General features: G+C 48.9%; 2 protein-coding genes across 2 annotated transcripts; one reads left to right on the top strand and one right to left on the bottom strand.

The window, feature by feature from the left end:
- Positions 1 to 5134: 5134 nt before the first annotated feature.
- On the bottom strand, positions 5135 to 8692 carry tmem100a (transmembrane protein 100a). Its single transcript, XM_076015774.1, has 2 exons — positions 7698 to 8692; positions 5135 to 6313 (listed from the first exon to the last, which is right to left on the bottom strand). The coding sequence occupies exon 2, from the start codon at positions 6253 to 6255 to the stop codon at positions 5836 to 5838; it is 420 nt and encodes a 139-aa protein (XP_075871889.1). The 5' UTR covers positions 6256 to 6313; positions 7698 to 8692; the 3' UTR covers positions 5135 to 5835.
- A 258-nt stretch (positions 8693 to 8950) lies between these two features.
- Positions 8951 to 13406, top strand: pctp (phosphatidylcholine transfer protein). The gene is made up of 6 exons (XM_076015772.1): positions 8951 to 9281; positions 10191 to 10308; positions 10874 to 10953; positions 11291 to 11468; positions 11561 to 11628; positions 12516 to 13406. Exons 1-6 carry the CDS (start codon positions 9153 to 9155, stop codon positions 12606 to 12608), a joined length of 666 nt encoding a protein of 221 aa, XP_075871887.1. The 5' UTR covers positions 8951 to 9152; the 3' UTR covers positions 12609 to 13406.
- Positions 13407 to 18533: the final 5127 nt, after the last annotated feature.

Here is an 18533-nt window from a genome sequence, read left to right as displayed (position 1 = left end):
GAAAAAACAAAAACAAGAACAGTTTGAGTCGGAAGTGTGAAACTGGAGGTTTGAAAAGGTTCCAGTGGAGCCAGTAGAGCCTGACTTTAGCTGGATCTCCTGGTTTCCTGGTGCACGTGTTCAAAACCCCCCCTGCTGGATTATCAGTGAGTGGCTCACTGGGCACGTGACTTTTCAATTTCAGGCAAAAAAATGTATAAATCACATAGTCACGTGACATTTGGACGATACGTCCGGATAAATCATTGACTCGTAGGGCCAAACTCTGCTGAGACCTGCTGCTCCTCCACCTGGTTCTCTGACCTCACCTGGTGCTGGTGGCCTCCCGCTGAGGTGGAGGGGCTCTCAGATCTGACAAAGGTCTAGAGAGCCCTTTCCTTCCTGACCGAGCCGCTGTTTGTGTCTCTTCTCCTGGCTGTGGGAAAGCTGCTCCTCCCAGGGTTCTCCGCTTCCTCCATTCAGCAGCAGCAGCAGCAGCAGCAGCAGCAGCAGCAGCAGCAGCAGCAGCAGCAGCAGCAGCTCCGCAGTCAACAGCTGGGAGAAGACGGCACAACTCTTCTTCCGTAGAACTTCCTCAGTACGTTTGGGTGACCTGCTGCAGCTCGAGCTTTCACACATGTAGGGCAGAGAGCAAAAACTGACTTTACGTTTGCAGTTGCACTCAACAAACATACAGATTATAAGTATTCATTAACAAAACTGGAAAAACTTTAGATTGATTTGTTCCTTTAACCGATGCGGCCGAAAACACACATGAACCTAAGTGAACCCTGATAAGGAAAAACTTAATCGTGTTTCCAAAAGTTAAGGTTTCGTGTTTTTGGTGGAACCGGTTAAGCCGTGTTTTAACGAGCAGGACTGCCGGTCTGGGAGGCCTCCTGTGATGCTGTCGAGTCATCAGACTCCAGAACTCCAAATAAACCTCTGCACTCGTCACGGCATCCAAGCACATCTGTCTGTGTTTGCGTGCTGTGACTCGTTTTCAATCATGGGAGCCTCGCAACCTCGACACGGATGGAAACGGAGCTGCACATGTGCAACTTTTATTGCACGTTTAAAAAAAAAAGAAAGAAAGAAAGAAAAAAAGACGGGCTGTTTTTCAGGGGCAGGGGGGAAAAAAGTTTAGTCTGCACACCGTGGAGCAGCTCGCTCAGCTGTCGGCATGAAAAAGGAAACCAAGTGTTGTGAAGAAGCTACTTCCCATGACATCATTGTGTTTGTTGAGCGACCTCGGCGGGCATGTCGGACACGCCCTCTCATTTCCTCCCTCGGCCACTCAAATCATTCACCTAATTTATGGGCTGCGGGAGGAACAGCTGCCAACATCAGCGCCGTGGAGGCAGCAGATGAAGTGTTGACTGACTTTGCTTTTTCTTTTCCAACCCGGAAGAGAGTTCGGGACGCATCCTTCCATCCTTTCATGTTTTGAAGAAAAGTTTCCCTTTCAATCTTTAAGGTGAACGACCTTAAGATAAACTGGCTTTTCTTCCAGGTCAATACAGTCCTGGATTTTTTTGTCAGACATCCTTAAATTTGATCAAATCCCAGTTTCCCAATTTTTTGTTTTGGTGTTTCAAAAGGTTTTCCTGCATCAGAGACACACAAACAAATATACATTATTTTGTTGTTTATAGTTAATGAGGCCAAAATAAGAAAACTAAACTATTCTTTTTCTGTGGATGTGTGATAACAAGGGACAAAGGTGAAAACGTTGTGTCAATCTTCTGTGCTGAACATTGGCTTCCTGCTACGTGGGCCAAAAACTTTATGAGTGAAATTACGATTGTCAAAGTTGAAAGTGCGCTTTTTATTTGTGTTTCGCTCTTTAACTCGGGAGTGTGCTGAATGGCCGTCGGGACGGTTCTGTCTTCATGGCTTCAGTTGCACACTTTGCCAAAGACGTTGCGTGAAGAAGACAGATGGAGGCCCGAGGAGACCGAACCTCCTGGAACCTGCTGAAATCCGTGTTCCGCGCCTGATTACTGTCCCGGGTGCATGCGATGTTGATTACCACAGCGCCCTCAGGAGGCCAAAGAGATGTGTGGATCGCGTTTCCTTGGTTAATAAACAGAAATGTGACCGGGTTTTGATCCTGCTTCAGCGAAAAACAATCAGCGCTGAGAGCAGCAGTTGTTGAGAAAGTCTCCAAAGAAAAAAAAAAAAGAAGCTCCTCGGGGCTTGAAAGGAGAGTACAGCTTTCAGTTGCCCAACAGCCTCCTGCAGCCTGACGTTTATGTAACGGTGCGGTGTTCGCTGTGGGAGGCGGCAGATTAGAAACAGCTTTTGGCTTCGGCCTCGGAGCCTCGGGAGTCTCCTGCAGGGTCTCATCAGTCCGGCCGGGCGGCGGCCGCTGACACACCAGAGGACCGCCTTTGCAATGTGCGTGCGTCATGAGTGGAAGAGCCAAAACAGGCAACCCGTAAAGAGACGAAGAGACTCTCCCCAACCCTCCCCCGACACATATGGACGCAATCATTCTTGATGCGTGATGGGAGCTGCGCCTCTTTCTTCTTCTTCTGCTGACCACAGACTTTTGACTCATGGCGACGAGGTTAAGAAAGACCTGGTCTGGTTCTGGACTGACAAACAGACTCTCCGGGCGGTTTTTAATCAGCATATTAAGCCATATTTCACTTGCTGCCGAGTGTTAAAAAGCTCCCACCACTGAACTTCTATGAATACCGGATGTTGTGTTTGTGTGTTTGTGTGAGTGTGTGTGTGTGCATGTGTGTGTGTGTGGAGGGGCTGGAGGGGGAGTGACTCAGGGGCGTTGGATTAGGAAGTGGAGGCTTCACCTCAGAGGCCGAAGGAACAAAGAGAAGAAGCGGCCCCATCAGAGCAGCTTTGCTGGAAAGTCCAGGTGCCGCCTCAGCAGGTTTGCACACCGCCCTGACCTCGTCACGTTGACACTCACCCCAACAAACTGGCGACGACGTCAAACACAGCGTGTGGCTGTTGTTGGGGGATTGTTTCATCTTTGAGCGGTGACAGCAGAAATGTTGCCCTTGAGCGTGTGGAACTGTGGAGTAAAGCTTTACGCCGATGATACTTGACAATGTTCCCTCTTCTTCCCAAATTTTCCTCACTTTTGCCTCCTGAAGTATTGGAGGGCGGCCTGGACACCATCGTCCTGTTGACGTGGGGTGGACTGTGAAAATGGGAGGAAGTGCTCAGGAGGAGCGCTTGACAGCGGACCTAGGCAACGCCACCTGGGGGACCAGAGGGCTGGGCTAACCCGGGCCGGGCCGACGCCCTCTGAGCAGCTGGCAGCACATGAAAGGACGGCGGGCCGAGCAGTGCGTCCCGTCTCCGCTGACCGCTGACTCTGGTTGCGTCAAGGCGAGAGCTTCTGCGTCCTCCAGCGTCCCGTGGAAAAAAGGCGTGACCGGGGGAGCGCCAACCTCTGGACCTCCGTCTCTGTTGGCCGGCAGTGCGGTGGAGAGACCACGGAGGGCACCACGGTCACCTCCAGAGTGCACCGAAAGTCATTTGGAATTGTTTTGAATTTTTGCCAATCAAACAATCAATCCAATTTAATTTATATAGCGCCTTTCTAAACAAAGCCATTCAGAGTGCTTTATATTTCTGGTGAACAAATACACATCTAAAAGGGACATGGAGACTACAGAACACTGTATCTGTAAGGAAGAATGAGGATTCTTTGCAGCATAGATGGACTAATATCTCAAAGATTGTGTCCAGTTCAAATCAGAAGTATTGTTTGTGAAGCAGGTGCCCAGTGTGTGACCTCTGGCATCTCTGGGGTCGGGTCGACCTGGACCTGCAGGGTCAAAGCCAACGCCAGACTCCTCCTCCAGGAGAACATTGGCTTGGCTCTGGTTCAGTCTCCTTGTGTCCAGCTGGGTTTGCTGTTTTTCCCCTCCTCACCCCCCAAAATGCAGAACTCATTACGAGCTGTCAGTGTCTTGGATTCAAACGATGGACAGGCAGCCGGTCACATTGGCGCCGAGAACTTTCGGCAGGTTTTAGCCCCAACCAGCCGTGAGGGACGTTGGCCACGTGTCTCCATGCTGTCACTGCATTCCCCACATATGAGGGAAAAAGCCTATTCTCCCTCCCTTTCACCACTCCTTCTTCCTCTAGTCGTCATAACACACACACACACACACACTCATCACAGCTCTCCTGGTACAACAACCACACCCCCAGAACCAGGAGAGGGCTTCGCCCTCTGGGACTCCACCGCTGGCCCTCAGGATGAGAGAAATATACTTCTGTCCAGTGGTTGTTGGTTGTCCGCCTCCTCATCCACTCAAAACCAGTTCTCCAACTGGCTAGCTAGCGTGTCGCGAGTCCTGTCCACACAGCGCTGACTTACCGCTGCAGGCCTCCGTGTGTGTGTCTGTGTTTGTGTATGTGGCACGGAGATCTCCCCAAAGTGTGCCGGAGGTTCTCCTCCTCTGACGCAAGGACGTCGTCCAGTTGTAGTGTCTGGTGTCACCGGGACGCATAGCAACGCAAATGCTGCCTATAAATATGGCTCCTCGTCCGAGGCTATTTTAAACATCGGCGGGGTCAAACACAGAGAGTTCGGCTTCCTTCTGCTACTCCTTCAAACACGGTAGAGGTGTGTGTGTGTGTGTGTGGTGCCGAGATGTTTGGTGGTCACCTGGACACTAAGGACATGTGATGGAAACACGTGTAACGTTTTTTTTCTGAAGATTATACAGCAAAATCCGAAGATCTATCTGGGAAAATCCCAAATCTAAATCTCCTCCAGTCCGTTAGAACCGGACTGGACCTGCGAGGAGATGGAGGCAGAGCTACAGCCAGGGTTGGACTGTGACAGGAACTGGAAGCTGCCGCGAGCGTGCAAACCGCTGTAGATTGACTCGGCACGTCATTCCTGCAGTTGCCGTGCATCTTCCAGAGTGGCCCCTCCCACCAACGGCCTTAAAAAAAAAGGATAAACTGGTGAATAACTACTCTGACGCAGCAATAAAAATAATTATCGCCCGCTGGCTAAGGGGGTCGTAGCAAGTTTGCTATGAAAGAGTCATAGCAAAGTCATCAATTCCAGGAGCACTTCCATTGTCTTCGGATGGCTCTGTTACTACCAAGGGTCAGCTGTTGAAAACAAATGATTGATTATTTAAAACTTAAAAGCAAAAACATATTTTTTGTCTTTTATTCTTTCAGCGAGTTTATTGAACCTCCTGGTGTCCCGCTAACAGTTTACACATGCAAACGATTACAGCGAAAGCTAATAGCGCTAATGCTTTCGACATTTCATAACTTTTCATACATTGACGTTACAACAAGAACGATAATGGCGATAATGTTGAAGTTGCCATAAAATGGGCAAAACCGAGTCCCGCCTATTGTAAAGAGTTAATAGATACCGATACAAAAACAAGAGTATGGTGATAATGATCAAAGTGCCTTCAGAGAACATGTGCCAGAGGTTAAATATTCTCTCTGTCAGTCTTAGCAAATTATATCGGCCAGTTTTTAAAAGCAGAGTTCTGGGATCGGGTACCGTTTTTCCCTGAAGGACATTTTATAATCCGGCTGGATTACGGCTGCAGTCAATCACTGTCCTCAATATTTCCTCTTTTCTTGGATCTTCTACCCACAATCCTTCACCGGTAGATTTAACGGCGTTCCTCTTGGCCTCGTTCCCGGCCTGCTCCTCTTTGACAAACGAGTCTCTCGCAGTTTCTTCAATGCTTGGAAGTTGTTTTGGGTTTTTTTTTTCCCCTCCCAAGAGGCTTTAAAAATCCTCCCAACACAACATCTGCCCACAGCTGGTCCTCCTCCGCCTCCCACCAAACCACCACCACCAACAACAGAAAAGCAGGAAGTGTGTCTGGCTCAGCTGAAGATGCTCCTCTGGTTGGCCACCAGGGTGGTCTGACTCTCCCGCCGCCGCTCCTTCTTGCGCTCTAGCCTCATCTTCCAGCAGATGGCGCTGGAGGCCAGCAACACCAAGCCGGCCGACAGCAGCACCAGGCCAAAGTAGGAGATGGTGGAGCCGTGGGAGTTGAAGCTGTAAGCCACGGCCGTGACCACCACGCCGGCGATGAGCACCACCACGCCGAAGGGCACGGTGCAGCGGTAGCAGGAGAGCTCGGCGCCCCCGGTGGCCGCCGTCAGCTGCACCTCGTTGACTAGCGGGATGCTGACGGCAGTGGAAGGGCACGGCGGCCGCTCGCCACCGTCGCTACCACCGCAGACTGGCTTCTCGGGTCCGGCTGGCGTCTTCATGGCGTCCTTGCCGGCTTCCTCTGGCATCGCAGGGGCGTTGAACCAATCACGGCACGGCTCCTCGTGGTGGCTACAGCCTCCTGACCTGCGGGGCCGGGAAGACGAAGAAGACAAGGAAGAAGAAGAAGAAGACAATGAAGAAGAAGAGAAAGAAGACAAGGAAGAAGGCAAAAGAAGAAGACGAGGAGGAGGAAGAAGAAGAAGAAGAAGAAGATGACAGGCCTCCGTTAATATTCAGAAATGTGTTGCACAACCAGCTGCCAGATGCTTTTTGTTAGGATTCAAGGCGGCGGTTTCACAATTCCCATCCGCCACCCTTGATGCTTTTGCACAATCATCGGCACCGACATCCACCCCCTAAGGCCCCCCCCACGTCCCCTCCACACACACGCACACACACACACACGCGCGCGCACACACCCCTCACCCCCTCCCGCTGACCCGGCTGGGCCCGAATGACGCAGAAGGCCTCAGCGCAGCACGAGCTGAGACATTCCCTGGAGAGCGCAGGATATGACATTACAAACTGCTCCGTGAAATGCGAGGAGCCACGAAATCACCAGCAATTTCACAAGCCCCCCCCCACCCCTACACACACACACACACGCACACGCACGACTCCCGCCACCCGCGCCGCCGGCCGCCGGCTCTCGGTGACAATAAGCCGACTGGACGGTGTCGCTTCCACTTTCCGTCATTGGAAACACGTGTTGGTGGGAGGAGAAGAAAACACTTTGGAGCCGTCCAGCAGGCTCCTCCCGCCCAACCCCCCCCCCCCCCCCCCCCTCCAAGGGTCTTTCCATACTTGGAGGAATCATGGGAATTTTCTTTTTCTAACTTTTACCAACAGTATTTCAAAAGTAAGTGTCATTAGATGCTTTGCTGATGTTTGTGCGTTTCATTTAAGGGTGTTTCAATTTTTTTTCAGTAGGTTAAAAATTGTTATTTTTTAACCACACTTAAATGATTAATTTAATGTTCAATAATTGCTTTGTAACAACACTCAACAATAAAAAGCATTTTCAAATCCATAAAGATTCGGAAACCCTTGTTTACAAACAGAATCACATTATGAAAATCGATTCTCGTTGCACATGAACACGCTGTGAAATAGTCTCAACTGCTGGAGGTCTGGTCCAGATGTACAATGACATGTCGTGCAAGTATTCATTTTCATTTGCAACCTCCAGCTGCTTTCCGGAGTTTCTGAGCTTAAACATAGTTTGAAGTTGTTTTGAATGGTTCTAAATGTGCAAAAGAGAAAAAACAAAACAAAGTAAAGGACAAGAAAACGTCTTTTCACGCCACTTTCCTGTCACCAACAGTGGTCAACAAGCGGTCCTTTAAATCAGGTGGAAGAATTCACTTCAAACTGCACCCAAGTGGCTTCACTTGTCTCTCACAGCGCTACGACAAACAAACAGCACACTGTCTTTCTTCTTCTCCCTGCTCCTCCCTGCTCCTCTCACCTCACAGCTGTTCTCCATGTTTCTCCTCAGAACCAGAACCAGAACCGGGACTGGACAGCCTCCTCCGCCGCTGCGGTCCGGGGAACAGCGCGCTGCTTCGGGCGTCCTGCTGCTGCTGCTGCTGCCGCCGCCGCTGCTGCCGCCGCCGCTGCTGCTGCTGCTGCTCCTCTGCGTCCCGTCCGTGAAGATCGAGCCCCTCCTGCCATCCCTCCGTCCGGCCGGCCGGCGCAACTATTTCAAGTGTTCCAAATGTGACGAAGAGCGTGAAGCCCGACACGAACCGGAAACGGGCTGCCCTCGCTGCATTACAAAATAAAAGACATCTAAATAAAAAAAAGGTTGGTGGCAAGTTGCAAGGATGTGGGTAGTTTTTTTGTTTTGTTTTGTAATTCATCAGTGAATATCTACGTTGACTGATGTCATGGTATAAACATACGAACCACATCGGGCATTTACGACAACCTCAGAAAGGTCCTTTTTTTCTGCCCCTAACAAACATCCAGAATCTAGATAAACATGGAGTTGGAGTTGACACGTGGCGGCTGCTGTCAGCATTGTGTAAAAGGTCCTACGACAGTGGTGGATATACTACACAACACCTGTTGTCCACGCTGTAAATGCCTCCACGCTGTAGGTTTCCCCCACATGAGAGGAATCTCTTTTTGCGTGTCTGTCTCTGTTGTGTAACACTGATCATCTCACACAAACAAAACAGGAGGTGTGTGTGTGTGTGTGTGTGTGTGTGTGTGTGTGTGTGTGTGTGTGTGTGTGTGTGTGTTTGGGGGTGAAGAGGGGTCCGCTCTGGAATCTCTTCCTGACTCTTTCCTTTGTGCTGAAGACAGGGCCGTGAATTCCCCCAGAGCGCCAGTCTTTTGAATTTAAAATAAATGGTCAGAGTCCATCTGCTGGCACAAAAGAGCTTCTTAGAATATTTATTTCCCTTGTGAATTTGCTGATAGAATTAAAATTCCAAGTGTTGGCATTTTTCCTATTCTTTTGGAATACTTTATTTTTTACTTTTAAATAATGACTTGTCATTGTTGTACATGCAGTCAATATCATATTTTTATTTCATGAACTGATAAGTTTGAGTTTTACTCCTGTGTAAAATAAATACATTTGTAAGCATTCTGACTCTCAGAATGTCAGAATGGGGGTCTTTGGTGCTCCTCGGATCATCGACCTCAGCGTGATGCAACTTCTTTTAAAACATTCATGTCATGCGTGTGATCTCAGAAGAACGTGTATTTTAAAGTCCACCACTGAACCTGTGCGTTCTGCCCTCTTTCGCCAACACAACACAACCCTCACCCTTCACACTTCCGGGTATTTTATTCTGTGAGGGCCGCAAACGGAAGCGCTGCGTGCGGGTAACCCCTGTGCTTGACGGCGGTGGCCGCTGCTGCTGCTGCTGCTGCTGCTGCTGGCCGGAGTGGGAGCTGTGGGGAAGCCGTCATGTCGCTGCTGTTTACGGACGAGGAGTTCCAGCTCGCCTGGAAGGAGCTGGACGAGCCGCAGCTGGACGGCGGCTGGGAGCTCTTCACCGAGACCATGGGTGTGAAGATCTACCGGCTCTTCGACAAGGTACGGCGGCCGCAACAGCGGCAACCGGAAGCCCAGCGATTGGTTCAGAAAGAGAGAGAGAGAGAGAAAAGAGAGAGAAAATCCCGTCGCTTCCAGTTTGTTTAGCAGTTTAGCAAATTTATCCGTTGTCACAGCGGATTGATGTGACGTTGACTGATGTTAGTGTGTCAACTGTGAGTGGTCAAACTCAAGAAACTGAAAAAGGAAGGGAAAACGAGCGAGAGATCCGAACACAGACCGCCGCAGTCCAGTCAAGTCAAGCCAAATTCCATCTGCAAAAAGACCCATTTTAATTGACCTGTGTCCCGGTAACCAAATACGCGATCGCGTTTATAAAAGTTTCACTACATGGAAGAACTCAGGATGAAGTTTCCTTCCGATCGGCGTCATTAGACACGTAAGGCCACGTAATGGCGCTGAATTTTTTAAATAGTCTTTCATTATAGACATTTGCTGCGGACTCCACTTCCACTGCAGCGATTCTATCAGGAGTCAGCGGTTCCACCTCCTTCCCGGTAATGAGCACCACGTGATGTAATTATTCCCGAGTTGGACGTAATCCAACGGTATTATCTGATTATCTGCCGACACGCCTTTTTTCCCAAGAAAGTCCACATTCCCCAGTTCTTAGAAATATGTATTTATTTATTTATTATTATTATTATTATTATTATTATTATTATTATTAATACTACTACTACTACTACTACTACTACTACTACTACTACCACTAATTAACTAGCTTTAAAGTAGCTCATTTTGATGTCAATAAACATTCAGGTGGATACGTTGGTTCGTTTTTCTTGTTGATTCAGGTACATATTTGAGACGACTACTTGTTGTGCTTTTCCTTCACATTGATGAGATTTGGTTTTTGGGGTCATGTGGCTGCCTGTGTGTTGTTTTCAGGCGACGGGCCTTTACGAGTACAAGGTGTTTGGCGAACTACCCTCCTGCCCCCCGGATCTGTGTGCAGATGTCTACATGGACCTGACGTATCGCAAAGACTGGGACCAATACGCTAAAGGTAAATTGGAAAGCAGCAGCAGCAGCAGCAGCAGCAGCAGCAGCAGCAGTTTTTCTGAGGCGACGTCCGTCCCGTCCGCTGTTGAGTCGGTCTTTCTGTGCGTCTTGTTGACGTTTCTCATCTTTAAACATCCTTACATTGTTTTACTGGTTGCCAGCATGCGTCTCTCCAGCATCCTGCAGGTAAAAGGCTATTATTCCTGTAGCGTAGAGTACCCCGCTCTAGCCACTAGGTGTCTATGTTGCTACCCGTAGCCGAGCCAAGTCAGGAAGCTTTGGAAGTTGGCTCCAGTGATTCAGGTGTTTGTTTAGCTTGAGCTCTGTTAGCATTCGCCACCTCACCGCCGTCTGTCCTGTGGGCGTGTTTGTGTTTGTCCCTGCGGAGAGTGTAGTTGTTGTGTAGTTTGTTGACTGATGGAGAGGCCAGCTGTGGTGTGTGTCCATCAGCGAGCCGCTCCACTCAGAACCAAACAATTGTATGGGACTTGGGGGTGGAGCCGCCCTTTATGTATCGATTGTTGATGTTGTAGTTTTAATTGTATTGATTGATTGTGTTGCTTCCGCAGAGCTCTATGAGAAGGAGCACAGCGGACAGAAAAGCATCTACTGGGAGGTGAAATACCCGTTTCCTCTGTCCAACAGAGACGTATCCTTCTGGCCTACACACACACACACACACACACACACACACACACGCAGAGTGAATCCCATAGCTGTATTATAAGAACTGGGTGTCACATTGGCAACATAGCAGCGCACCAATTTGTCCCAGTGGACACTCGAGGTACTGCAGCAAAAAAAAGAAATCCAATGGGCCCAAAAGTAATTTTTCCCGTAGACCGCAATACAAAAATAAAGGCCTTTAAAACGGCTGACCGGACGACTGCGACCTGAAACGAGATTCATAGCAAATCTTCCTATTGTACTGGGGGATTATGGGTGAATCCAGACGCTGTGTTGGTCCCTGACCGCCGCTGCCTCAGTACGTGTACGTAAGGGAGCGGCGAGACCTGGACGTGGACGGCCGGAGGATCCGGGTGGTGCTGGCCAGGAGCGCCGCCGACGCGACGGCGTGGTGCGCCGAGAAGAGCGGCGTGCTGCGCGTCAAGGACTACAAGCAGAGCGTCGCCATGGAGTGTGACGGAAAGGGCGGCACCAGAGGTGGGACTTTGTAGGAGGAGATGCGAGAAGACGTTGTGTTGTAAAGAAAAAAAATATATTAAAAAAATGTGTGTTTGTTTTGCTGGTTTCAGTTTTTTTGAATTACTTTGACAACCCTGGAGGGATGATTCCTGCCTGGCTGATCAACTGGGCCGCAAAGGTAATAAGTCAGTTCATCTCCCAGCATGCCTTGCTGGAAAAGAAGCCCATTCATTGTGTACGAGCTGACGGCGCAAGAGCAACGAGCCGCGCTGGAATTAAAATGTTTTATTGCCAGCTCGGCGCGGCGCTCCTTGAAGGCATTTGGCTCGTCCAATAAGAGAGAGCAGGCTGCCGCTGGAGCTTTCAGACGCAGCTTCTCTCTGATTGGACGCGCCAGATGCCGTCACAGCGCTCTGCGCCGTGACACATGACAGACCGCGGCAAAAACGCAGTCAGGGTTTTTCAGTGCATGTGGATCCCGAGAAGTGGCTGTGGATGCTGCAGACGGAGCCTGGTAGTCTTGTCAGCAGCTCCCTCTGCTGGCGGGGAAATACCAGCATAGAAACAATGTCAGAACGTATATATATATATATATATATATATATATATATATATATATATATATATATATATATATATGTATAAAAGAAAATAAGAAAAAAATTATATTTCAACTTTTTTATTTTTTGCCAAAGGCCAAGCAAAAATTGCTCTCTACCTCAGTTGGAAAAAAGGTGGAAAACTCAGTTGGTGTTGATGCTACGTTTTCTTTTTTTCAATGCATGTTAAGCGCCAGATTGAAGAGTGATTTCAGTGTCTTTGGTTTAACAAATCATGTGGCAGAATCTGGTGCCCAAAACAAATGTTGTGTTTTCGAAAAAAATATTGAGTTGCTTTTGCCACATTTTGAATTGAATTTCTTTCTGTATTAGTTTAGTTATTTTGCGGGTTACCTGGTTATTTGTTTTTTTATCTTTGAATTTCTTTCTAAAAAATAAAAGGCTTTTGAAAACTCTCTCTCTCTCTCTCTCTCTCTCTCTCTCTCTCTCTGTCGTCGTCATCCAGAGCGGTGTTGCGGCCTTCCTGACCGACATGCAGAAGGCTTGCAACAATTACAGCAGCTACCAGCAGAAGAGAAAAGTTCAACAGAGCAGCTGAACACCTACTCTCCTCCACCTCCTCCTCGTTCTCCTCGTCCTCCTCTTCGTCCTCCTCGTTCTCCTCGTCCTCCTCCTCGCATGTCAGCGTCCGATGATGCCTACTAGCATGTTGCGTCCTCTGAACCTCGCCCACGGGCTACTGTGTGTTTTTATTCTTCGCCGTGTGACCTCGACTCCCTTCAGGAATCTGCAGCTTCAATGAAAATCCTCTCTTGGCACTTTTTATTTTTTTTGTTTCGATGCACTTTGACCTCAGCGGCAGTGGGCTGAGCTGCTGGAATCACTGGAATCTTCTGTCAAACTGCACTGAATCATTATTAGTGAATGTATATTTGATTGGAGGTCATTACAAGACTTCTGCCCTGGCCAGAACCCCCCCTCCCCCTTTCCAAATTATTTTGATAATTTATTTTGACAAATTATTTTACATAATTTTCTGACGTTTGTTTTGGACAATCTTGAATATGCTGTAATATTCATCTCAAAAGTCGAAAATTTTTAATTTAAAGTTAAAAATTAAAGTTGAAACTCTCCGAATCCTATTTTAATTGTTTCCTCCTGCCAGAACCTGATGACCTCTGACCTTCTGGCATCGACCCGAATTGTCATCAGCTGGAATCGTGACTGATCGAACCTAGCCAGCAGCAGTTTAGAACTCGCTTCTGTGATATTGCGTGTTTGCTCAAAAATCGAATGGCGACAACTTTGAAGATTATCTGATAATCAGAATGTGGTGCAATGAATTTTAAACGTGCGCTGTTGTTAAAAATCAATAAAAGATTGTTTGGAATTAAAACACTGAAGACTGGATTTTGTTGCGCACATCATGCCAGCGCTAGTCGAGTGAGGTAAGAATGAGTTGCTCCAAGAAATGTGATTGAAATCACAGGAGAGGAAGTCTGACTTATATTGTTAATATTGTTCAAGACTAATGCAAACCATCGGAGGAAGTTTCATATTTTTTCCATTTCGGCATCTTAAAATAGCGCTTTTGTTCGTCAGGCTGACAATTTCTTAAAAATCATGTGTGTGTGATAGACAACTATGACGCTGACTTCCCTGTTCGATGTTTTATTTTTTCTGACAAACAAAACACAAAATCCGTTCGTTTTTTTTTTTTTTTTGTCCAACCATAGCAGAAGAGTGAAGCGATCTTCTAAAAGTCTAATGCCATCTAGTGGTGGTTCGGGAGACAACCGGCGCACAGTACTATCGCCTGATTCACGGCGCGCGAGCCCCCGAATAATTAGCACAGGTGTGCTTGACGGTGCGGGTGGGAAATGGCGGCGGCGGCGGTTTCATTTGACGGTTTCGAAGTTTAATTGGGTTTGACTCTCGTCCACTTCGACGAGTCCCTTCCTCTCTCCGCTGGTTTGGACCAGTTTCGAAAGGTTGATTATCCTGGCGGCGGTTTTGTTGTTGCCGAAGTTTGGATTTGGATTCGAGGGACACAATTCAGCAGCAGCAGAGCAATGAGTCACCGGAGAGAATCCGGACCATCAGAACTGTGAGTGACCAAAACACACGACACAGAACTTAAGTTGAAAAACACGCATAATCTAACAATGAAATGTTAGTCCGAGCCGCGGGCTTCTTTTCGTTGCGTGAGCCGTTAAAAGCCTCTGACTCGCCCTCGTGTCGCTCTCCCGCCCTCTGCTGGTGGAAGTGACGCATTGACCGGGTTGAGCCTCGACCTGCTGCTTCTCCCACACACGTTGTCCTTGTCCAGAAATAATAATAATAATAATAATAATAATAATAATAATAATAATAATAATAATAATAATAAGTGGCAGTTCCTGGGATTTTTAATGGTTTAATTTTGAATGATTTTTAATACACAAACTGTGTATTTAGTGTTGCTATGGTGAAGACGCACATACACAAACACACACTTTTAATACACATTCCAGGGGTGTGCCGGTCAAAGTTGAGCTGCTGCTCGGCATGCTGGGTAGAGAGAGAGAGAGAGATGACCCCTGGCGGCCCCTTTGCCCAGTGACGTGACGTTATATTTTGAGATTTCACAACGTTTTCCAGCCTACTGCTCCGTGTGCGTGTGTGTCTGCGTGTGTGTGTGTGTGTGTGTGCGAGTGAGAGACAAAAGTCAGATGCTGGCCGGTTCGACCCGACTGCAGACTTTTAATTCTCTTGGAATTTTTTCCCTGCGATGCAGCGGCTCCCACTGCCAGCTTCTGGCCCAAGAAGTTAAATATGTTTCTTGGCCGGCCGCTGCGTTTGGCAGCGAGGCTCCTCTGATTGGTAATATACGGGGCTAATTAGCCAGAGGAGGCGCTGGAGTCGCTGTGCCCGGCTGCTGCGGCCCGTTAATGTCAGCTCAGATTTCCCAGGTGCCTCTCTGTCTGCCAGAGGTAACAAAATAATGGGCCGGCCCTGGACAAGCTGCTTTTCTCTCTGTTTTCCCTCTGTGATTTTAATAGATGACTATTAGAGATAGGGGCCGGGGCTCGGGGGGATCCCTGACCCCGGAGTGTGGGTCTGTGAGTGGGCCGTCTCTGTGCTAATCAGCCGCCTCTTGACGGAGGAGGAGGAGGAATGGAGGAGGGGGAGGAGGAGGGGGAGGAGGCGCCCGCCGTTCCAAACCCAGTCTTCAGTTTGAACCGAGTTCAGTCCACAACACTGAGTTTTTGCATCATTTTTGTGAGCTTTTTTTTCAAGTTGCACAACAACTCAGTGCAACACAACGCAGCCTTTTGTCGGGACTTTAAGATTATAGTGAAGAAATGACTGACAGACAATCAGAAAGCAAAATGTTCCTGCTAAACAATAAAGGGGAGTTTGCTCAAATTACATTGCTTGCATTTTTTGGGTTATTTTTCGCAAACGAGGTTTTATCAGATTCAAGATGAAGTGAATAAAAATAAATACAGTATGTACGTATGAAGAGTGTAGGTTGTGTTCCTCTGAACTCGGGGGATGTTGGGGCGCTGTGCCATTAGGCACTAGATACTGTGTGTGTGTGTGTGTGTGTGTGTGTGTGTGTGTGTGTGTGTGTGTGTGTGTGTGTGTGTGTGTGTGGTTTGTTTTGCTGTAGTTTTTGCGACGCTGAACTACGACACCTAGTGGCGAGGCGTCATCATGCACTGCCCTCTTCAATACGTCACAATTAAAGCCTCAGTGTATGGATGTGAACAAACACACACACACACACACACACTCTCGAGGTTGTTCCTAATATTTCGGGCAATGTTGCAACTCGCTGTGTGTTCTCCCTGGGCGGAGTGACGGAGTGAAGCAGTAAATCACCTTGTGGAGCTGGAGATGATTCATCATGTGGCTGCTGTTGTTGTTGTTGCTGTTTGTTGTTGCTGTTTGTTGTTGCTGCTGCTGCTGCTGCTGCTGCTACTGTAGTTGTTTGTTGTTGCTGCTGCTGTTGTTGTTGTTGTTGTTGTTGCTGTTTGTTGTTGCTGCTGCTGCTGTTGTTGTTGTTGAAGTTGTTGCTGCTGTTGCTATTGTTGCTGCTGTTTGTTGTTGCTGCTGCTGCTGCTGCTTCTTCACTGGTGTTGCGTCCCCTTCGCGGCTGCTGTTGCAGTGTGACATGGCTCAACCTCTGCAGAACAGCTGGAAACTGCATGGAGCGTTTCTACTTCTTCTGATCCAGGATCAAAATTTATATTTAGAAATTGCAAAAAGAAAGTGATGAAATCTCGGCTCACTCTGTAAGAATTTGTTGGATGTTTTTTAATTCAGAAAACTGCTTTGTTTTGTTTTTCTTCGCACCTGATGGATGGACTCTCAGGAGCTAAATTTCCCATAAGACCCGTCTCAGGTCCTCTCAGCTGGTCCTGTTCTGGCCGAACCAATCGGCATCCAGTGAGGGGAAAAGAGGCGTCGCTCGGCTCGGCCAATGGCTGCTGATTATTTTCCTTTGGCCAGAGTTCTTTACATTTTCTGTGTCTTATTAAAGAAAATAGCTGAAAAGAAATAAAACTGTTCCGGCCTCTGCAGCGCTGACAGACACCTTCCTCCTCCCACGCTGCCACTCGCCTCTGCGGCCAAAGTCAGCTGCTGCCGCTGCTGCTGCCGCTGCTGCCGCCGCTGCTGCCGCCGCTGCTGCCGCCGCTGCTACTTCCTGTTGCTCCGTCTTCTTCCTCTGTGGTTTCTGGCAGCCGGCAGCAGATTCCTGCGTGTCCGTCGCTGCAGTCGGAGCAGCAGAGTCGCAGCAGTGTTCGCTGAGGGAGGCTGAAGGGAGGAGGAACCTGAGGCTCCGCCCCCTTCTGAAAACTCACTTCCTGTCTGCCTGCGGACGGCGGGCAGCAGTGAAGGTTTAGCGAAATGCCCCTCTAACTCTGGTTTTCTTTGCTCAAAGTCTCTAGTGGAGTCCCTTTATGATGTCACAAAGGGCCTGAAGCCCACCCCCTCTTCAGTTCATGATCCACCCCCCTCCCCCCCAGCCAGTTCTCTTGACTCCGCCCCTCAGTGACTGACTGCCGCCTTGGCCAGGAAGCGCCTCAGCTTTAGCAAGAGGCTGCAAACAGAGGGCTAATCGGCGGTTGTTCGGCGGTTGTTTGGCGGTGGGGCCCCGGGGCCTCGGAGCCGCCTGCCTGCCCGCCCGCCGGTTGTAAACCCCTTTAGGCCCCGCCCCCTCCATAAAGGCCCCGACAACAACGGCGCCGCCCGCCTCGCTCCGAGGGACCAATAAAAAGCCAAGCACACAAACAGCCGCCGTGATTTACTGACGGACTGATTCCCACTTGGGCAGAGCGAGGCTGGCGCCCCCTGCTGGACGCTGTGATGGACCGACTCTTGTTGTTGTTGTTGTTGTTGTTGTTTGACAGCGTCATGTGGCTCTGAACGTTTCGAGGAAGAAAAGCTGCATTGATTCGCGGTGATTTACGTGGAGGAGACTCCTAAAGGCGGCGGTGGGATCCATGGACAGACGACTTCCAGCTGAAGTCAGAACAATCTAGTTGAGTTGAGTTTTACCCAGAATGCAGCTGCACTCAGGGTTTTGTTGCTTTTCCCTTCTTTTGATGCTTGATTGGTCAGAAGCGTCTTTCTGTTTGGTCACATTTTAAACCCCGCCTCTTTTCCCCTCAGAGATGACCATCATTGGTCCAGCCTCTGGCCGCGCTGGCTAATGGTTTTTTTTCTGGCAGTAGCTCCGCCTACTCTTCTTTAATGGATGCCGATTGGTCTGGTCATACTCTGATTGGTAGAGAAACCCTGCATTGTTCCAGCGTTCTGCAAGGTGTGTGTGTGTGTGTGTGTGTGTGTGTGTGTGTGTGTGTGTGTGTGTGTGTGTGTGTGTGTGTGTGTGGAGATTCCTCCAGCAGAACTCTGCCTCACACACACACACAATCGTGGGGGAATCTCTAACGCTCACTGTGATCCGAGGAAGTGTGTGTGTGTGTGAGATACCTGGGGGGGGGGTTGAACCTTTGATCGAGGGGGTAACATTTAAAACTGCCAAATCCGCTAAAGTAGCAGTGAAAACATTTCTGCCGTCTGAACCGAACCCAGAAAAAAACCAAAACGTCCAGCCTTGCACTTCTTTGCTTGTTTTTCCCCCACAAAAGCTGCTCTCACTCAGTCTGCGACAGTTCGGATTTCTGCTTGCTTTTGTTTGCAGGAATTCCGCAGGATGGCTAATGAGTCCTGTTATTAACGTGGTCATCGCTCGCTTTTTCTTCTTCTTCTTCTTCTTCTTCTACTACTTTTCCCCCCCCCTTCTTTTCTCCTCCAACTCGTCCCGTCGGAACGGCGGAGCCATCAATCAGGGGTGTAAATATTTTTGAAACCGCAGAAACAGGAAGTCGTTTTCCTTTCGGTCCCGGCGCAATTATCGTTTTTGCCGCTCGATTAGTCCTAACGAGCCGCAATTTCTCCAGGTTTGGACGGGTGGCGGCGATAGCGGGGCGGATAGCGCCGCCTTTGAAGTGACAGGGTGTTTGTCATGGGC

This window comes from Nelusetta ayraudi, unplaced genomic scaffold, assembly GCF_046127955.1.
Source record: "Nelusetta ayraudi isolate G7.1 ecotype Tasmania unplaced genomic scaffold, CSIRO-AGI_Nayr_v1 ptg000195l, whole genome shotgun sequence".
NCBI classification, from domain to species: Eukaryota; Metazoa; Chordata; class Actinopteri; order Tetraodontiformes; family Monacanthidae; genus Nelusetta; species Nelusetta ayraudi.
Note: the sequence above shows the minus strand (reverse complement) of the source record. Positions and strands in the feature narration are given on the sequence as shown.

What these genes read in the sequence shown, in the direction of transcription:
- tmem100a (XM_076015774.1), bottom strand. Translation starts at nt 6,255, where the DNA reads ATGCCAGAGGAAGCCGGCAAGGACGCCATGAAGACGCCAGCCGGACCC.
- pctp (XM_076015772.1), top strand. Translation starts at nt 9,153, where the DNA reads ATGTCGCTGCTGTTTACGGACGAGGAGTTCCAGCTCGCCTGGAAGGAG. An exon ending in TTCCTCTGTCCAACAGAGAC is followed by an intron (nt 10,954 to 11,290) that starts GTATCCTTCTGG and finishes CCGCTGCCTCAG; the next exon opens with TACGTGTACGTAAGGGAGCG. An exon ending in CGGAAAGGGCGGCACCAGAG is followed by an intron (nt 11,469 to 11,560) that starts GTGGGACTTTGT and finishes TGCTGGTTTCAG; the next exon opens with TTTTTTTGAATTACTTTGAC.